This window comes from Equus asinus, chromosome 10, assembly GCF_041296235.1.
Source record: "Equus asinus isolate D_3611 breed Donkey chromosome 10, EquAss-T2T_v2, whole genome shotgun sequence".
Lineage (NCBI taxonomy): Eukaryota > Metazoa > Chordata > Mammalia > Perissodactyla > Equidae > Equus > Equus asinus.
In genome coordinates this window covers 17,516,389-17,535,049 of record NC_091799.1, presented here as the reverse complement: position 1 = coordinate 17,535,049, position 18,661 = coordinate 17,516,389, and the positions used below count along the sequence as shown (strand labels likewise).

The window sequence follows — 18,661 nt, the reverse complement described above, 5'->3', positions numbered from 1 at the left end:
TCCTAACTCCTCCACTGTCTTCTAGCAGAACGACTCAGGACAAGTCCCTTCCCCTCTCTGAGCCCATATCATCATCAGTAAAAGGAGAATGAGAGCAGTACCCACCTCCTGGGGTTACTGTGGGGCTTTCGTGAGGTGACACTCAGAAGAAGGGCTTCAGAGGAAGGACCTAAGGGGCAGGAGCTGTTTAAGTCTTACTGTGTTTGCAGGTGGAGGAGGCAGCTGCGAGGCTGCAGGGTCATTTTGGAGTGGCAACCCGGCATTTTCCTTGGATCAGAGCTAAGGAGGGGGGACGGGCAGGGTGACAAGTATGGTTGGAGGAGTGGGTGGCCCCATCTTGGGATTTAGAACCAGAAACACTCCCAAGATGGCAGAGCCTTTAGAGCTTTTGGGGGGCCAGCTCCTCACTGTGTGGATAAGACAACTAAGGCCCAGAGAAGGGCAAAGAATTGCCTGGAATAACTAGAACACAGGCCACAAGCCCTCCTGGTTGGTTTTCCTATGCCTCAGTTCCCCATCGATGATGAGAGCTGCAGTGTATTTACAGGTGTACTATGTGCCTAAGTACTTGAGAGGCATTCTCACATTGACACCTCCAACAACCCAAGGAGGGAGGTGGTACTGTTACTTGTATTTTACTAATGAGGCAATAGGAGCAGAGCTGGGACTGGAACCAGGGGTTGTCCGAGGACCTGCCCAGCACTGCGACACCAGTGCCTCAGCCTTCCTTGTGCCACTATATCTCAGTCCAGGGCTCCCAGTGGCAGAGAGAGGGTGTGGAGGGTGTGGGAGGCCGGGGGCCTACTCAGAACCATGGCCTTGTCAAGAGGGAAGCCTCATGCTGAGCTCTTGGAATTCCTGCAGAAAGAGGAGGGGATGGGGATGAGCTCCCCATACCTCAGTGATTTTTTTCCAGGCCTTTCCAGGCCTGCCAGCTGTTTCCATGGCTTCCCCAGGGTCCCAGGGACCCCCAGCCCCAGGTCAGTAAAAGTCAGTGGTGCCAAGGTTGGGGGAGGGGCATAGGGGAGGGGATCAGATTCTCCTGGCCTCTGCCCAGCTGGGGAGCTCACCTGCTCTGCCACTCGGTGCCTGGATGACCCTGGGCCTTTACAGCACTGGAGAGAGCACTGGGCATCCAGATTAGCTGAGAATGGATGCCGGTTTCCAGACCATAGTGTGGCATTTTTGTCACCAGCTCGCAACTGGAGAAAAATACTGGCAATAGCTACCACTTACTGAGTTCTTCCGACAGTCTATGAGGCCCTGCCAACTTCTGCCTAGAAACTTCCATTCTTCATCTCAATATAATGTGTTGACCTTCTTCCTGTCTTTGGGAACAGCACTCTGTCCCCAGGTCATTTACATGGTCATTTATTGTATTTACAATTACATGGTCATTTCCTTGTCATTCACATCTGTGCTCAAATGTCACCTCCTCAGAGAGGCCTTCCCTGACCACCCCATCTGAAGCAGTCCCCTCCCCTCACTTCATCATATCACTTTATTTTCTATAGAATGCTTACCACTCTGAAATTATCTCATTTGTTATTTATTTACAAGTTCTGTGTCTGCTCCAGGAGGGCAGAGACATTGTTCTTCCCCTTCACTGCTGCAAACAGTGCTTGGCACACAGTAGGGGCTTGCTGCTTCATTGTGGAAGGAATGGATGCCAAGCCCCGTGCTGCGCATCCCCTGTGCAAGACTCGTCTGGTCCCCGCAACAGCCTCACTTCACGGTGAAGACCCCAGGTCTCAGGTTCAGAGCGTGTCCTAGGGTCACACAGCTGGGATATGGTGGAGCCTGTCCTGGGACGCACAGGTCTTGAGTGCTCTCCCAGAAGCCAAAGGAAGGCTCCCTTTCCCTCTGTCTCATCGCAGCCATATGTAGCTGACCCCAGAGCAGTGTTTGGGAGCCCAGGCTCTGAAGGCAGATGGACCTGGGCCTGCTCTTGACCAGCACTGCACCCTTGCAGTAGTCACGTCACCCCTTTGAGCCTCTGCTTCCTCATCTGGAAAATTGGAGCGTATATATCTGTCTCACAACAGGGCCATTGTGCACACCTAGGGCTTTAGCACATAAGCACTTAGGAAATGGAAGTTGTCATTTGGCAGGAATGCCCTTCATGGCCTCTGAAGTCAGCATGTACACAATCAAGCCAGAGGTATTTATTTTGCATACACCCAGAGTGGGAGGACTTATAGAGCTCAGAGATCCTCATGTTAAATGCACCTGATATCTATGGGGTAAACACCTACTCTATGGCAGGGGTCAAAACACTTCAGTCCCCTGGGGAGGTTTAATTCCTTCAAGTGACTCCAAATGTCAGTCTCTGATAAGTCTGCTGGTTTCAGTGCTGACATTAGTTCCCTAATGCAGGGCAGATGGGGGTCATGTCAGTGGAAAGGAACCCACTGTGAGGTCAGCCTAAGCTCAGCCTGTCCCACCCAGCTCCTGCCCTTCTTAGGAACCCTCAGTGGCTCTTGATGGCAGCAGGATCAACAACTCAGCCTGGCAAACAAAGGCCTTTCCAATCACTTTTCCCACTACATAGCCCTCCTGTGCCATGTGCTCTGCCATGTGCTCTGATGCACAAGCCCCTAGTCTTCAATCATTTCACAAATATCTTCTGAGCGTTTGCTGAATGCTGGGGATTCCGCAGTGACTGAGACAGCTGCCTCCCCACCCTCTTAGAGTTGAGCAGTATGGCAGCTGAGGGCCTTCCATGTGCCAGCCCTGTGCTGAGAGCTTGATATGCATCATCGCACTGAATCCATACCCAGCCTTAGGAGCCAGGGACGGTGATGATTGTATTCCCATTGATGACAACTAAGGACACAGGCTCCATGGAGAGACGTGATTTGCCCAGTGTCTCACAGCTGGGGCTGGGAGTGCAACTCAGATGTGTCTGACTGGAAAGCAAAAAAGACAAATCACAATAGTGTGTGGTGAGTGTTGACAGAAGTACAGTGAGCACTTGGTGAGGGACAACCTATTCTAGTGACCTAATCTCCACCCACGCTCTCTGTGTGTCCAACTAGACTGCAAGCAACTTGAAGGCAGACTGTCTTGTTCCCTCTGTCCTCTCACACCTCCCCCCTCAGGCCTGGCCCAGAGTCTGCGGGGCACTGCTTTGGCTTCACCAAAGTGACCTGCCTGGGTGGAGGAGAGCCTGGGGGCTGGTCGCCACCGCCTTCCTCCAAATTCTCACTTTGCATATGACCTCACAGTCCATGTGGAAATAATCATGTTTATACCCATGGATCCTGGTACAGATAAGGTCAGAGCCTTCAATTCACTCTCCCTGTCATTCATTCAACAAACATTTATTGAGCTTGTTATTTGCTAAGCCCTATGGATACAATGAGATAATCTTCATGTCTAGATATTGTATGTGCTTTGTAGTCAATGAGTCTGTAAACTACAATAATAAATATGTCAAGTGCTAATTCAAATGCTCCCCATGACTCTCCACACCAACCCTGTGAGGTAAGCACTATTAGTATGTCCTCGTTTTTGTAATATAAGAAGAAATGGGGACTGAACTTTCAACTGAGAAGTTAACCCAAATGTGTTGGATGCCAATGCCCAGGCCCATAACCACTGCACCACACCGCCTCCTGAATCTAATACCCATGGCAGAGGTGGTGTTTTAATTTACTGAGGTCCTCCAAAAGGATGCACCCTATCTGGAAGAAATAGGTCCGAATTCTTATCAGACCAAAATTTCATTTTTGATCCCTATGAATAGAGCCTGAAAAATGCCCCTCCCTGCCTTTAAGGACTTCTACTGGACTAGGGGATTAAAGGATCTATTTAAGGACAAGTGGCAACTGTGGATGCCCAACGTGTATGATTAACAAGGAACCAAATTTTCAGAGGCCCAGAGTCACACAAGGCTGGGAAGCTGGCCGATGGACCAGGGCTTGGCAGGTGGCATGACAAATATGGTTATAGCTTTAGAGGTCAACCGATTTGCTGCAGAGTCCAGAACAGTCAGAGACCGAAGTTAGGTACAGGTCTCCATATCACCGCCCTTTGTATCACCAGGTGTGCCAGGCTGCTTATAAGATACCTTGGATGGGAAGGGATTCCTATGCAGTAATCCCCACGCCAAGTTTATTGCTGTCCCAGAAGCAGAGGTGGCAGCCTCAGGTCTACAAGTCTTTTGAACCTCATAAAGTTACGGAGGCCATAAAATATGAGAATGCGAGTGAGTTGTCAAAATTTGACTCTGGCGGGACTCGAACCCACAACCTTTGAATGACCACACCAGGATCAGCTAGAAGTCCAATGCGCTATCCATTGCACCACAGAGCCAGCCACCCAAACTTGTCCCCTGACTCACCTCTTCACCTGAAACCGCCGTTTCAGAGTTCTTCTACGTGTCGCTGGCTAGGAGAGGCTTGCTGAACTCTGCACCGGTCTGGACAGGGACTCCTGATTCTCCGCCGTCAGTGAGGGTGGGGGTACTCTGCCCCACGTCCAGACGCTCCGGTACTGGGGAGTCGGGGCCGAGGTAGAGTTCACCTGTCTCCTCCCGACCCTGGAGGTGTCCGCAGTTGGGCGGGACTGGGAGGCGCGGACTACAACTCCCAGGGTGCCGCGCGAGGCGCCGCCCGAGGCCGTCGCGCGCGCAGGACGGGCTGGGCCGGGTGGCGTCGCGCGTGCTGGGGCTGTGCCGCTGGCTGAGGTCGCCGGCCGTGGGGAAGGGGCGAGAGGCGGTGCTGCCGGCCCGCGCAGCCGGTTTGGGTTGCAGGAGGCGGACGGGGGAGGAGCGCCGCGGGCGGGCGGGCGGGGCGGTTCGGGCGGCCTGGCCATGCAGGACGCAGAGCCGGCGAGTTGCGGCTGAGACCGGGCTCTACGCACCTAGAGGCAGCTAATGCCCCTCGCTTTCCCCGCTCCGCCACTGGAGCCGGGCCGCATCTGGACCGGGCGCCGCGCGGCGGGGCCGACGCCGGGTGAGCACAGGCCAGGCCAGTGGGTCCCTGGGCGGAGGAATATCCCGGGCCGCGTCGGGGGGAGTTGACAGCGCCTGCCTGGGGTGAGGGGTCGCACCCTACCGCTCTGTCTCCTTGCCGGGCGCTCTGCCACCCTGGCTCTTTAGGGGCAGAGCGGTCTGCAGTGACGGACGGGGGCCTGAGGGAACTGGGTATCCCCTTCCCTCCTAGCCCCAAGCCCCAGCCTTCCGGGTCGAGTTCCTGCCCTCTGCTCTGGTGGGCTGTGGGAGGCCAGAGATCTGAGGGCCTTGGAAACCCTTGTGTTGGAGTTGGGGACGCTAGTTCGGCCCTCCTCCCGGCTTTCGCTGTTCTCGTGGAGGAGGGGGAGATGGTTCATAAGGGCTCCTTGTGGTTCAGAACATATCCTTATCCTGGTTTGGAGACTCTTAGGCTACATCACAGCCTTGACCTTCAGCCCCCTCCCCAGGAACAGGAGAACCCGAAGGAAAACTGAATCCCATTGGCTGCCCCCTTGAGCAAGTCCGTAAAGCGCCAACAATAGAGCCCAAGAGTCCTAATCTCAGCCCTGCCGGGCCGTTCCCCTCTCCCTAAACCCCAACCCCCAAAGATTCATCTGAGTGATTTGCTGAGTGTGTTTGTGGGGAGTGCCTTCAAGGCCTGCTTCCTCTCCCTCAATTACCTTTCCCCTCTGGGCGGTCACCTCTCAGGCACCCCCGGGCTCTAACCTGTCTGCTCTGTCGCCCTCTATGGGCCAGCCGAGGTATGGCGCTGCCCCCCAGGCCATAGGCAGGGACTGAGCAGGGCCCCTCCCCAGGAAGCTGCTCCTTTGGGTGTTGTGGTTTAGCCTGGTCATCCACAGAACCTCCCTCAGTCTCTAGATGGGGAGCCGAGCCAGAGGCACTTAGGTCAATACCTGCCTCTGAGCCATTTTGATTAGGGACCCTGGATGTCAGGAGAGTAGACTGACCTGTTTTAGCTGGAAAGGCCTCTGAGAGCGAGTCTCACTACACCCATCGCGCAGAGGGGGAGACTGAGGCCTAAAGTGGGAAAGGAACTTGCCCAAGGTCACTCAGAGTGTCGTAGGCAGAGATGGGACTAGGAAGATAGAACCCAGCCTCCTGCCTGTCACCCCTGGAACTCCAAACCTCAAGTCCCATGCCTATAGCCTGCCCCTCCCAGACAGCCCTGGAAAGGGACCTCGTTCTCAGCCACCCTACTCAGTATGGCTAAGCCTCAGTATGGTAGACCCTTTGGGATCATAGTGGCCTGGCTGCCTGGGTCAGGAGGTGGGAGACCCAGACATCTGGGTCCACTGACTGCCTTGTGCCCACAGGCCACAATGCTCCTCGGGGCATCTCTGGTGGGGATGTTGCTGTTCTCCAGGCTGGTGCTGAAACTGCCCTGGGCCCAAGTGGGGTTCTCCCTTCTGCTCCTCTACCTGGGGTCTGGCGGCTGGCCCTTCATCCGGATCTTCATCAAGACCATCAGACGCGATGTCTTGTGAGTACCTGAGGTCTCTCACACCAAGCTGGGCTCCTAATCCCTAAAATCTCCCCAGACCGGACTCTGTGGCCTCTACCAGCACAGGGCACGTGGGCCCTGAAGGAGCAGCCTCTGCACCATACCTTGCTCCTGGCAGTAGCACCTGGTACTTCCATCTCCAAGGTCAAAGTTTCCTCCCGGGAAATCTCCCTAACTTGGTGTCCCTTAGCCTGGGGCAGACTTGGGGGCCCAGGATATACGTCTGACAACAGATGTGTTGAGGAGCCATCTGCAAGGGGTCCCCAGGACATGCTCTAGCTTGTGAGAGGGTGAAGAGGAACTCTGTGGGAAAGGCCTTGTCTTCGGGTTGGCATGAATCTGAGAGGGCACCAAGTTCTACAGCAGGGCCTCAAATAGATGTCTGGGAGAATCTGCTCCCCAAAGAAGGTCAGGTATGGTCCACAGGGATACCCTGTACCAGAAACACCCACTGCCACCTGCTCTGTGCCAGGTAGTGTGCTGGCTCTGGGGCCCAGAGAGGATCAAGGCAGACCCAGTCCCGGGCCAAGCTCAGACTGATCAGAGAGATAAGAAGGGGGCACAGTGAATCCCTAACTGGCAGCGCCATGCAGGCAGAGACCCTGGCAGCCTTGCTCACAGTAGTGTCTCAGCATCCAGCACAGTGACCCACGTCCAGAACAGGCAGCTCAGCGTTTGTCACTCTGAGTTGACTGCAAAAGGAGGTATCGAGTGGCCACCGCAGGAAGGGTGGAAGCAGCAGAGAGCTGTGGGAGCATGGAGCAAGGGGAGACAGCTTCAGGCCGGGGCCTTGGGGAATCAGAGAAGCTGGAGGAAAATTATTTGTACTTGAGAGGCACCTCAAGGTGGTAGGAGCAGGGGATTCCAGGTAGAGGGTACAGCATCAGCAAAGGCATAGAGGCCAGGCATCTGGGAGAGTTCAGGGGTCAGAGGTGGCAGGGGTGGGGCAGGAAAGGGGGATGTTGCCAGCGATTCCACAAACACTGACTGAACATCTACCCTGTGCCTGGCCCTGGGCAGGACCTGGGGGACGAGGTGGTAAACAAGAGAGAGCCCTGCCCTTGCTGGGCTCACAGTGGGGAAGACTGGACAAATTGCAAACTCGCCCTTTATTTACTGTGCTGATTGTGGGGAGGTACGATATGGGGCTGTGGAAGGTCCCGAAAGAGGAGTTTGGACTTTGACTTGGGGAGTCCTGGAAGGCTCCGACAGAACAGCAGACTCAGAGCAGAGCTTAGAGGATAGTAGGAGTTGAACTCTGGAGCCAGAGGGGACTGAGGTTCAAGTCTTAGCTCGGCCACATTCCACCCACGAAGTCTGGGGCAAGCCATGGCACTGGCAGAGCGTTAGTTTCCCCTCCTGCACAAGGGAGGGAGTAGTTGCCCAGTCCCTAGTGTTACTGCGTGGCATCGATGAGCTGGTGCGTCTAATGGTGCCCAGAAGGGGAATGTTGCAAGTCATCGGGCTCAGGAGCCTCAGGCCCGTGGAGCCGCAACCTGGACCAGGGTGTCGAGATCCCCACTCCCAACCCCACAGTCACTGCTCCCTTGCTCGGTCCCATCCAGTGGCGGCATGGTGCTCCTGAAAGTGAAGGTAAAAGTCCGGCGGTACCTGCGGGAGCAGAAGACAGTGCCCCTTTTGTTCGCCTCTACGGTTCGCCGCCACCCTGACAAGACGGCCCTGATCTTCGAGGGCACAGACACCCACTGGACCTTCCGCCAGCTGGACAACTACTCGAGCAGCGTGGCCAACTTCCTGCAGACCCAGGGCCTGGCCTCGGGCGATGTGGCTGCCCTCTTCATGGAGAACCGCAATGAGTTTGTGGGCCTGTGGCTGGGCATGGCCAAGTTGGGCGTGGAGGCGGCACTCATCAACACCAACCTCCGCCGGGATGCCCTGTGCCAATGCCTGACCACCTCCCAGGCCCGGGCCCTCATCTTTGGCAGCGAGATGGCCCCAGGTGAGCACCAAAGGGTCAGGGGACAGGCATGGAGTCCCATGGGACCTTGCACACACCACAACCCCTCTCCAGCCCTGGGGGAGGCTGCGCAGCTCCGTGGGTAAGGGCATGAGCCCTGGAGCAGACGGCCTGGGTCTGCTGCTGGTCAGCCGGAGATCCTGAGTGAGAGATGGTATTCTCTGGGCCTCAGTTTCCTCACTGTGGTACCTACCTCATACCTCTTTCAAGAAGATACTTCACCTGAAGCACTAACAGGCTGATGCTACTGTTATCTGGTGCCCTCAGATATAATGGTAACCATTCTTGTGACTAATTAGGCCTCATTTGCCTCGTCTATAAAATGGGAACAAGAACCCATTCCCTGCTTTCCTGCCGAGCTTATGTTTTATTTGCTGCCACATTGGGTACTGACCGAGCACTGAGCTTGGTGCTTTACAAAAGCAGCTTTCATCTTCACAAAGCCTGGTGAGGTAGGGATCGTCATCCAGGCTTTACAGATGAGGAGACCGAGGTTCAGAGTGGTGTGAGGAACTCACCCAAGGTCACACAACTGGTAAGTGGCAGAAGCGGGCTTTGATCTTGGGCTTGACCACAGTGTCCCTGTTCTTCTTGCCCATGCCGCTGTGGTTGTGGAATGATAGACAGGGAAGGTTATTAAGATGCTGAAAGGGAGGAAGGAGGATGTAGCAGGGAGAGCAAGGAGGATAGAGTGAATCAAGAGGAAGCCAGAGGAAGTGGAGCCAGGTGGGCCAGGACAGGTCCGCGTCCAGGGCGAGTGAGTATCTGGACGTCTGTAGTGCTCAGGGGAGCCTGAGAGAAAGTTCCTACTCTCTGAAGAGGCTGGAGGGCTGCTGGCCTCTGACCCCGACTCCTCCCTTCTAACGGATCCCCCACAGACCAGCACAGTACAGTGGGTAGGAACTCAGACGTTGGTGTGAGATAGAGGCGGCTCTGAGTCCCAGCTCCAGCACATTCTAGCTGTGAGCAAGTCCCTCCCATTCTCAGAGCCTCAATTTTCTCATCTGTAAAACAGGCTGTTATTGGTCTCTACTTCCTGGGTGTGTGAGCAGGAGAGTGCATGGAGAGAGCCTGTGGTGTAGTTAGCCAGCAGCTAACAGGAGCGGTCACTCCTATGAGCATCTTCCTTATATTGAGTGCCTGTTCTTCACCCATCTCTCTCCCTGCATCCAGCCAGTCTCCCCTGACAGCATGCCCAGTGCTGACACGAGCAGAGGTCCTGGGGACACAGGGTTTCCTGGCCTGCCTGCTAATCTGCCCTGTCTCCCCACAGCTGTCTTTGAGATCCATGCCAGCCTGGACCCCTCACTCCTCCTCTTCTGCTCCGGCCCCTGGGAGCCCAGTGCAGTGCCCGCTGGCACAAAGCACCTGGATCCCCTGTTGGCAGATGCCCCCAACCACCTTCCCAGTCTCCCTGACAAGGGCTTCACAGGTGAGCTCCCCACTCCCACAAAGGGGTTCTAAGATGACCAAGACAGAGCACCAGGCTGAGGGTCAGTGGCTTGGGTTCTTCTGCAAACTTGCCTTATCACCTGGAGTGAGTCATGTGACCTCCTTTTTCCATCTGGGAACATGGGGACAGTAACCCTGGGGTTACCAGGAAAGTAAAATGAGCTGATGTGTATGAAAGTGCCAGGCCTGGTGCCGAGCACACAAGAGCTCACAAAACCTGAGTCTGATTTGTTGAACAAACCTTTGCTGATGCCTGACGTGCAGGATCATGTGGAGCTCAGAAACCTGCTTTGTGGGAATTTCGGCTGGGGTTGGGCTGGGAGCAAGGTCCTCTGCAGATTCATCCAGCACATGTTTAGTGCTGGGCTGCCTGCCTTCCCCTCCATCCTCCAGGCAGCCTCCCGGACCCCCTTCCCTCTCTTTCTCTCCACTCCAGCCTGCCTTGTGAAGCAGACAGCCTGTTGCATCACCTGGTGGCTCAGAGCTTGGACTGAGTTCATATCCTGGCTCTACTGCTCCCTTTGTGTGACCCTGAGCTGCCCTCTGAGCCTTGGTTCCCACAGCTATAAAACTGGGAATAGGGGCCAGCCCAGTGGCGCAGCAGTTAAGTGCTCACGTTCCACTTCGGTAGCCCGGGGTTCGCTGATTCAGATCCCAGGCACGGTCATGGCACCGCTTGGCTAAGCCATGCTGTGGTAGGCATCCCACATATAAAGTAGAGGAAGATGGACACAGATGTTAATTCAGGGCTAGTCTTCCTCAGAAAAAAAAAAAAAAAGAGAAAAAAAAAGCTTGGCAGATGTTAGCTCAGGGCTAGTCTTCCTCAAAAAAAAAAAAAATTGAGGATGGTCGGGGCCAGCCCGGTGGTTGGGTGGTTGGGTTCACACGCTCCACTTCAGCGGCCCAGGGTTTCACCTGTTTGGATTCTGGGCATGGACATGGCACCGCTCGTCGAGCCATGCTGGGGCAGCATCCCATATAGCAGAGCCGGAAGGACCTACAACTAGAATATACGACTATGTACTGTGGGCTTTGGGGAGAAGAAGAAAAAAATTGGGGCTGGTAACAGCACCTATTTCATGGAGTGGCTTTGAGGATTGACAAAGATATAGTAGGTTGAGTCCTGGAGCTAGAGTGTGGGAGGAAGTACTCAGTCGCTGGTCATTGTCATTACTGTCATTTAACCTCTGCCACACTGAGATCTTATCTCCTGGGTGCTTTGTAGGCTACTTGAGACCAGGGACTCTGACTGGTTCAGCCTGGTGGCCTCATGGTGCCTAGCCCAGGGCTTGCATCGGCAGGCATCCAGAGTGTGAGATGGCTGATATAAAATGTGCAGGATCATCCAGTGGCATTCCTGACTTCCTGGAACCACCAGCCTGGTGGAGCTGAGCCTTGTACAGAAACTGTAATGTGACAGGGTAGGATAAAGAAGAAATGAAGCTGGAAGCCCTCCCTGGTGCCACCTGCCCTCCCGCAAACCTGGGTCAAGTGCTGCTGCTGGGCCTCACCAGACCCTGTGCTTCCCATCTCCTCCCGGCACTCTGTGCTCAATATTGTGATTGCCTGTGTCCTCCCATCTGCCTGTCCCACTTGGCTGTGACCTCTGCCAGGGCAGGGGCTGTGCCCGTCTTAGTCACTGATATCTCCCTGCACCTGACACAGAGCGAGGGCCCAGAAAAAGTTTGTTGAAAGAATGGATGCAGGCATTTGAGCAGAGAGTGGTGTCTGGGGTCAGCAGAGTCGGCTTCCTGGGGTAGATGTGATGGGAGTGGGTGTTGGTTTGTCCTTCTGTCTGACTCCATGCCCAGGCCTGTGCTGGCCCCTCACGGCTGCTCATGTGTCTGTTTTCTTCAGATAAGCTCTTGTACATCTACACATCGGGCACCACAGGGCTGCCCAAAGCTGCCATCGTAGTGCACAGCAGGTAAGGGGCAGGCGCCCCAGGGGGAGGGCTGGAGGTGGCAGGGCCTGGGAGCCTCTCCTCCTGCCTTTCCAGGGCCTCACTGAGCCCTCTGCCCCCTGCCCTCCCAGGTATTACCGCATGGCTGCCCTGGTCTACTACGGATTCCGCATGCGGCCTAACGACATTGTCTATAACTGCCTCCCCCTCTACCACTCAGCAGGTAACCCTGGGCCCACCTCCTCAGTCTCCAGTGCCCCCAGAGCTTCAGGAACGCCACCCCTCTTGGCAGGCAGCAGGTCATAGTAGAAACACGTGAGCTTTGGAATCAAATCTGGGTTCAAATCCAGATGTGGCCATTGACTGGACTTCTCCTCTGAATGAGGATGGCTACACCAGCCTGATGGTGTGGGTGTCTGTGTCCCGCAGGGCCCCTGGGCTGGTCTGACAGTTCCGTTCATTTCCAGAGGTGTGCACAGCCTGGCTGCTTGCTCTTAGGGGCCTAAGGGAAGACAGAGATGGAATAAATATAGTTCCTGCCCTCAAGCTGCTTAAGAGTCCAGTGTGTATTTGGGGCAGGACAATGATGGGAGCCCACATGAGTCTGGGGAGGGACAGGGAGCAGGAGCTCAGCTCAAGAGAAGAGCCCAGTGATGGCCGGGAAGGCTTCCTGAAGGAGGTGCACCTGAAGCAGGCAGATATGAAGTGCAGAAGCCAGGTGGTCTAGCTCAGTGCCCACTGGCTGAATGGCCGCAGTACGAGCATGAGAGCAGGAGCTTGGGACCGGCTCCAGAGGCCCCGGGGGATAGTCTAAGGAATGTGCACTTGATCTCAGAGGCACTGGGGAGCCATGGAAGGTGTGTGACTAGAGAGAGATAGGATCAGTTAGTTTTGGAGGGACAGGACAGAAAAGAGAGAGACCAGGGGAAAGGGCCTTTGAGGAGGTTGGGCTGGGCCAGAGGAGGCTCTGGAGGGAAGGGTCTTCCGTCTCCCTGACCTCCAGGGCCCACCCCTCTGCCTTAAGGGAACATCGTGGGAATCGGGCAGTGCCTGCTCCACGGCATGACAGTGGTGATCCGGAAGAAGTTCTCGGCTTCCCGGTTCTGGGATGATTGTATCAAGTACAACTGCACAGTGAGTGAGAAGGGAAGGGCAGGAGCTGTCCCTCTGCCTGCTGACCCTCCCACCAACCCCACTCGGGGACGTTTGTCTGACAGCTGGAGGCAACCAGTCCTTCATTCAGGGCAACATTCCTGTTGTGCAGATGGGGAGGCCCAGAGGACACAGATGGCACAGCGGGCCCCTAGGGGGGTGGGGTCAGGACCAGTAGGGTTGGGACCTGAGAGATTGAGAGGTGGTGAGTGACAACACCTTGGGGGCCCAGACTCACGTCACATTTGCCCCCAGATCGTGCAGTATATCGGGGAACTCTGCCGCTACCTCCTGAACCAGCCGCCCCGGGAGGCAGAGAACCAGCACCGGGTGCGCATGGCACTCGGCAACGGCCTGCGGCAGTCCATCTGGACCGAATTTTCTAGTCGCTTCCACATCCCCCAGGTGGCTGAGTTCTATGGCGCCACTGAGTGTAACTGCAGCCTGGGCAACTTCGACAGCCAGGTGCGGCCCAGGTCGGGGCGCGGACGGACCAGGGAAGGCACTGCAGCAGAGGGGAGGGCAGGGTTCCAGCGAGGGAGTGTGGGTGGCAGAGCCCCCCACCCCTCGAGTGTTGGGCCCATGGTGGGAGAGCACAGGCCCAAGTCTTGGCCTTTGCAGGTGGGAGCCTGTGGCTTCAACAGCCGCATCCTGTCCTTCGTGTACCCCATCCGGCTGGTACGTGTCAATGAGGACACCATGGAGCTGATCCGGGGGCCTGATGGCGTCTGCCTTCCCTGCCAGCCAGGTCTACCCTGGGGTTGGAATTGGGTGTTAAGAGGGGGAGAGATTGGCCCAGGAGGGAGATGGGACAGGGGTCAATGAGTAGGGAGCCCTATTCTGACCAGTGGCCATCACTTAGCTCTTTGCTTAGGACTACAAGGCATTTCTTTCTTCATCCATCCATCTACTCATTCACCATCCCATCCATCCCTCAGTGCATTCATTCACTTTCATGTTGAAGACCCTGGGTCTAGGCCAACTAGGATTGATCCTAGGTCAGCCCCTTAGCTTTATGCCCTAGTCCCCTCATCTGCAAGTGGGGCTGATGGTAGCACCACCTCCTGGGGTTGCCCCGAGGATGATGTGTGGTAAAGAACACAAAGCTCTTTGAGCAGAGCCAGGGGCCCGGGGAGTGCTGGCTTTCGTCAGGATGTCCATGTAGAGCTTGGCCACCCTTCATTTATTTGTTCATCTTACCATCTGTTTGGTGACCAGACATGACTGAGTGCCTACATGTACCAGACCTGCTCAGAGAAGCTCCCTGCCCTCGGGGCTCCTGGGCTGGGGGCAGAAATGGGTGTTTCTAGGGGAAGCAGTGTGAACAGAAGCCAGATCAAGATGCAGGGTGCATTGGGGAGTGGGGGAGCTGGTGAAAGAGGCCACTCAGGGCAAATCTGACTCTCATTTTCCTGCCCCCAGGTGAGCCAGGCCAGCTGGTGGGCCGCATCATCCAGCAGGACCCCCTGCGGCGCTTCGATGGCTACCTCAACCAGGGCACCAACAATAAGAAGATTGCCAAGGATGTCTTCCAGAAGGGGGACCAGGCCTACCTCACCGGTGGGTGGGCATCTCTCTCCAGCCCCTCATAGCCCCTTTGAGCTGGGCAGGGTGGAGAGGAATAAAGGGGCCTTCCCCCACCTTCAGAGAACACCTCCCCAGGACTCCCCGAGTCCCAGCCCTTATGGTTGAGCAGATCCTTGGGATCCAGCAAGGACTGCCTGCCCTAAGTCACTGGGCCACAAGCCAGGCCTGCCCACGCCCTGCCTCACACAACCCCTCCCTAGGTGACGTGCTGGTGATGGATGAGCTGGGCTACCTGTACTTCCGAGACCGCACGGGGGACACGTTTCGCTGGAAAGGTGAGAATGTGTCCACCACGGAGGTGGAAGGCACGCTCAGCCGCCTGCTGGACATGGCCGACGTGGCAGTGTATGGTGTCGAGGTGCCAGGTATGTATGGGAAGGCAGGAGGTGCCAGGGATGTGTGGGGAAAAGCCAGCAGGAGGCACTGCCAGCCTCTCACCATCCATCCTGCTGCCCCCAGGAACTGAGGGCCGGGCCGGAATGGCTGCTGTGGCCAGCCCCGCTGGCAGCTGTGACCTAGAGCACTTTGCACGGCTCCTGGAGAAGGAGCTGCCCCTATACGCCCGCCCCATCTTCCTGCGCTTCCTGCCTGCACAGGAGCTGCACAAAACAGGTCTGTCTCCTCCCCTGCGCCAGCTCACAGGTTCCTGGCCACCTCCCATGTGGTCATCATGCCAGCCCCTGCCTTGCTGGAAAGCCTTCCCTGACTGATGTGACCCCTGCCCAGTATCAGGCCCCTGGGAGCACCTGAACCAGCTGAAGTAGGGAGGGCCTGACGGACTGCGAGCCCCCTGAGGATTGGAGGATGGCCTTGACTTCTCTGTCCAGGAGAGGCAGGGGAGCTGTCAGACCTCAGGGTTCAGAGAGGCAGCACAAATACCCCACTCTTACTTAGGGCTTAAAACAACCATTTTATTTGCCCGCAATTTGGGAGTGAGTGCTTCTTTGTTGGCCTCACTTGGGGTCAAAGAGCTGCCATCCCTCAGTACATACAAGGAAGGGAGGAATCTGTAGCCATTTTTGTCAGTCTATCATACCTGGGTTCAAATCCCAGCTCCACCACTTACTGGCTGTGTGATGTTGGCTCAGCTGGGGCTGGAGGGTCTTAGATGCTCACTCACGTGTCTGGCTCCTGGCTGGTAGTTCTGTAGCACTGCCCGAAAGAACTATCAGCAGTGATGGAACTGTTCTGTGTCTGCGCTGACAACACAGCAGCTGTTAGCCCTGCTTAGCTACTGAGCATTTGAAATGTGGCTGGTATGACTGAAAAACTGAATTTGAAGTTTTATCTAATTTAAGTTAAACTTAAATAGCCATGTATGGCCAGTGACTACTGTATTGGACGGCGCCAATCTAGGTGGCCTTCCCTGGGATGGTTCATCTCTGCTCTGTGTGGCTTCTCATCATTCAGGCTAGACTGGTCTCAGGGCACCCCCAAGATGGGGGAGATGGAAGCTGCAAGGCCCCTTGAGGCCTAGACTCACTCAGAGCTCCCACAACATTACTTCTGCCACGTTCTGTTGGTCAAAGCAAGTTACAAGGCCAGTCCGGATTCAAATGGGGGTTGAGAAAGACTCCAGCTCTTGCTGGGAAAAGTGAGTAAACCACATGGCAGAGGAGTGTACATACAAGGAAGGGAGGAATCTGTAGCCATTTTTGTCAGTCTATCATACCTGGGTTCAAATCCCAGCTCCACCACTTACTAGCTGTGTGATGTTGGCCCAGAGGTGTGCCTCTCTGAGCATCAGTCTTGTCCTCTGTACAGTAGCTAATATGATGGACTAAAAGATGCATAATTTACATTACATACTATTAAGAAAGAAAACCACTGCTAATTAAACTATTTCAGAGATATTAAAATTTTAAAACATGTGCATCTTAGAACCTATAGAATTAGGTTGAGCCCCTGTCTCTGGGGTTGATGTGCAGATTAAATGAGATTACACCTGTGCCTGGGAGGTGCTTGAACAAAGGGAGTAATCACAGGAGACCCAAGTTCTGGTCCTCTCAGTATGTGGCCTTGGACAAATATCTCCCCTTCTTCAGGTCTCAGTTTCCCCATCTGCGCAAAGGAGGCGGGTAACATGGCCCCCACACCCCTTTGCCAGGGCTGCTCTGAGAAGCGAGACAAAATGTGATGGAGCCTTTTTTGCAAACTGTAAAGCACTGTGCTCCTCCTCCCATGCATGCCCTTTCCTGTGTTCTCTCTAGTCCTCCTTCTCTGCCCATCCTCAACTCTGGCGGTCGGGTACCTGGAACTCGGGCCTCTGCACTCTACCCTCTGACTCTGACTCTTTTTCCCCCCATCTCCCCCGCCCCCTCAGGGACCTTCAAGTTACTGAAGATGGATCTGCGGAAGGAGGGCTTTGACCCAGCGGTTGTGAAAGATCCGCTGTTCTACCTGGACACCCGGAAGTGCCGCTACGTCCCACTGGACGGAGAGGCCTACAGCCGCATCCAGGCAGGCGAGGAGAGGCTGTGATTTGCCCCGGATCCCTCTGAGGGCCAGTGGAGGCTGGACCCAGAGCCCCAGCTCCTACTCCAGAGGGGTCCTGGGCAATGCCAGACCAAAGCAAGCAGGACCCAGCACCTCGGCTCGAGGTGCTGACCCCCTCCCCCTCAAAACTGCCAAGTGACCCACTGCCACCTCCCCCCGAGGCTTTCTGTGAAAGCCTCATGTCCACATATGTCTTTGAGGCTAGGCGGGGCCTCTGGGCCCCAGGCTGAGACTGACTGGGCCCCTCAGGATGATGTCTTAGGTCTGGGCAGGGGGAGGTGGAGGGTTACCAAGGACTTCCCAGAGAGCAGGGAGCTGTACATGGGACCAGGGCAGAAGCCCCCAGACTCAGGAAGCCAGCAGAGTGGGCAGGAGCAGCAGTGGCCGACAAACGTGGCCAAAGAGGATCCTGGCCCACAAACTGCTCAAGTGTCACTCTGCCCTGCTTCGGCCTGCAGAAGGGCAGACCCCGACCTGCAGCAGGTGGCTTGGACAGAACACCCCCTCCTGTCCTCCTCTCCCTGGGTGGCTGCCTGGCTATCCCTCAGGCAGCGCCTTTCTGTCTTTGTGGGTCTGTCCATGTCACCTTCTCCATCTCAGTCCTGGCCTGGCTATGAGGAGGGGTGGGGGGCGCTCAGGGGCCAATAAACTCTGCCTTGACTTCCCCTAGCGTGTGCATGCCGCCTGAGCTCACCCCCAGCCTGCTCAGGCCCTACCTCCTGCCCCATTCACTCACTCATCCATTCACTCACTCACTTGGACTTGGGGATACAGCAGGTAAGACCCCACAGCCCCTGCCCTCAATGTGTTGTCTCAGGTGGGGGGCATTCCCCACCTGAGCCTGGCAAGGTATTTAACAGCATGAGCTTGGAAGCCCAACCAGCTGTGTCACTTATGAGCTTATGGCCTTGGGCAAGTGACTCAGTTCCCTCGTCTGTGAAATGGGAATAATCAGGAGGATTCAGAAAGCTGAAGGTAGCCATTATGAAGGGAGGGCCCTAACCCAGGACAGGATCCCATCTCCACACCCTTGTTCCTGCTGTTCCCTTGGCCTGGGGTGTATTTCCCAGGGGTTTGGGGGCTGCGTGACCAGGGCAAGGCTGCCTAACCAGCCCTGGCAGAGTCCAGGAAAGCTTTCTGGAGTCTTATGAAGGCTGTAGGGTCAGCAGTGCCAGTGGAGAGCCAGCTGTCCCCTAGGCCCCATCGCCAGAGTCACACCCAGGCTGGAAGCGCACAGCCCAATGGGAAAAGGGGCCACACGGCCCAGGGCAGCAGACAGGGTGTACCAGGGGCTTCATCCTCACTGTTTAACCCTCACCACGGTCTGTGTTACTTGGCTGAGGTCACACAGCAAGTAGGGGAAGTTGGAATACAAATCCCAGCCCCGTGCCCCTCCTGCTCCTCCACTCGCCTCCTTGGTGCAGAAGACAACAGGAAAGCCCGAAGAGCTTCCATTCCATTCATACCTGTGGAGCTCACTGTGGGCCACACCCTAGGCCAGCAGCTGACAGTTTGGGTGGAGGGTGGCCAGGATGAGAAATCTGGGGTGCCTCTTGGGGGAGTGACCTTTGAAAGATAAGAAGTGTGATGCCAGTCATGGGGGAAGGTGGGGAG

General features: G+C 55.9%; 1 protein-coding gene and 1 non-coding gene across 2 annotated transcripts; one reads left to right on the top strand and one right to left on the bottom strand.

Annotated features, from left to right (window-relative positions):
• Window positions 1-4,226: 4,226 nt before the first annotated feature.
• TRNAR-UCU (transfer RNA arginine (anticodon UCU)) lies at window positions 4,227-4,317 on the bottom strand. Its single transcript is given in 2 exon segments — window positions 4,227-4,262; window positions 4,281-4,317. It is a non-coding gene; the product is annotated as a tRNA-Arg (tRNA).
• Window positions 4,318-4,627: 310 nt separating this feature from the next.
• On the top strand, window positions 4,628-17,712 carry SLC27A4 (solute carrier family 27 member 4). Its single transcript, XM_014863580.3, has 13 exons — window positions 4,628-4,958; window positions 6,292-6,458; window positions 8,045-8,439; window positions 9,731-9,889; window positions 11,767-11,836; window positions 11,944-12,035; window positions 12,837-12,946; window positions 13,220-13,429; window positions 13,586-13,712; window positions 14,387-14,524; window positions 14,752-14,916; window positions 15,011-15,163; window positions 16,875-17,712. Exons 2-13 carry the CDS (start codon window positions 6,298-6,300, stop codon window positions 17,030-17,032), a joined length of 1,938 nt encoding a protein of 645 aa, XP_014719066.1. The 5' UTR covers window positions 4,628-4,958; window positions 6,292-6,297; the 3' UTR covers window positions 17,033-17,712.
• Window positions 17,713-18,661: the final 949 nt, after the last annotated feature.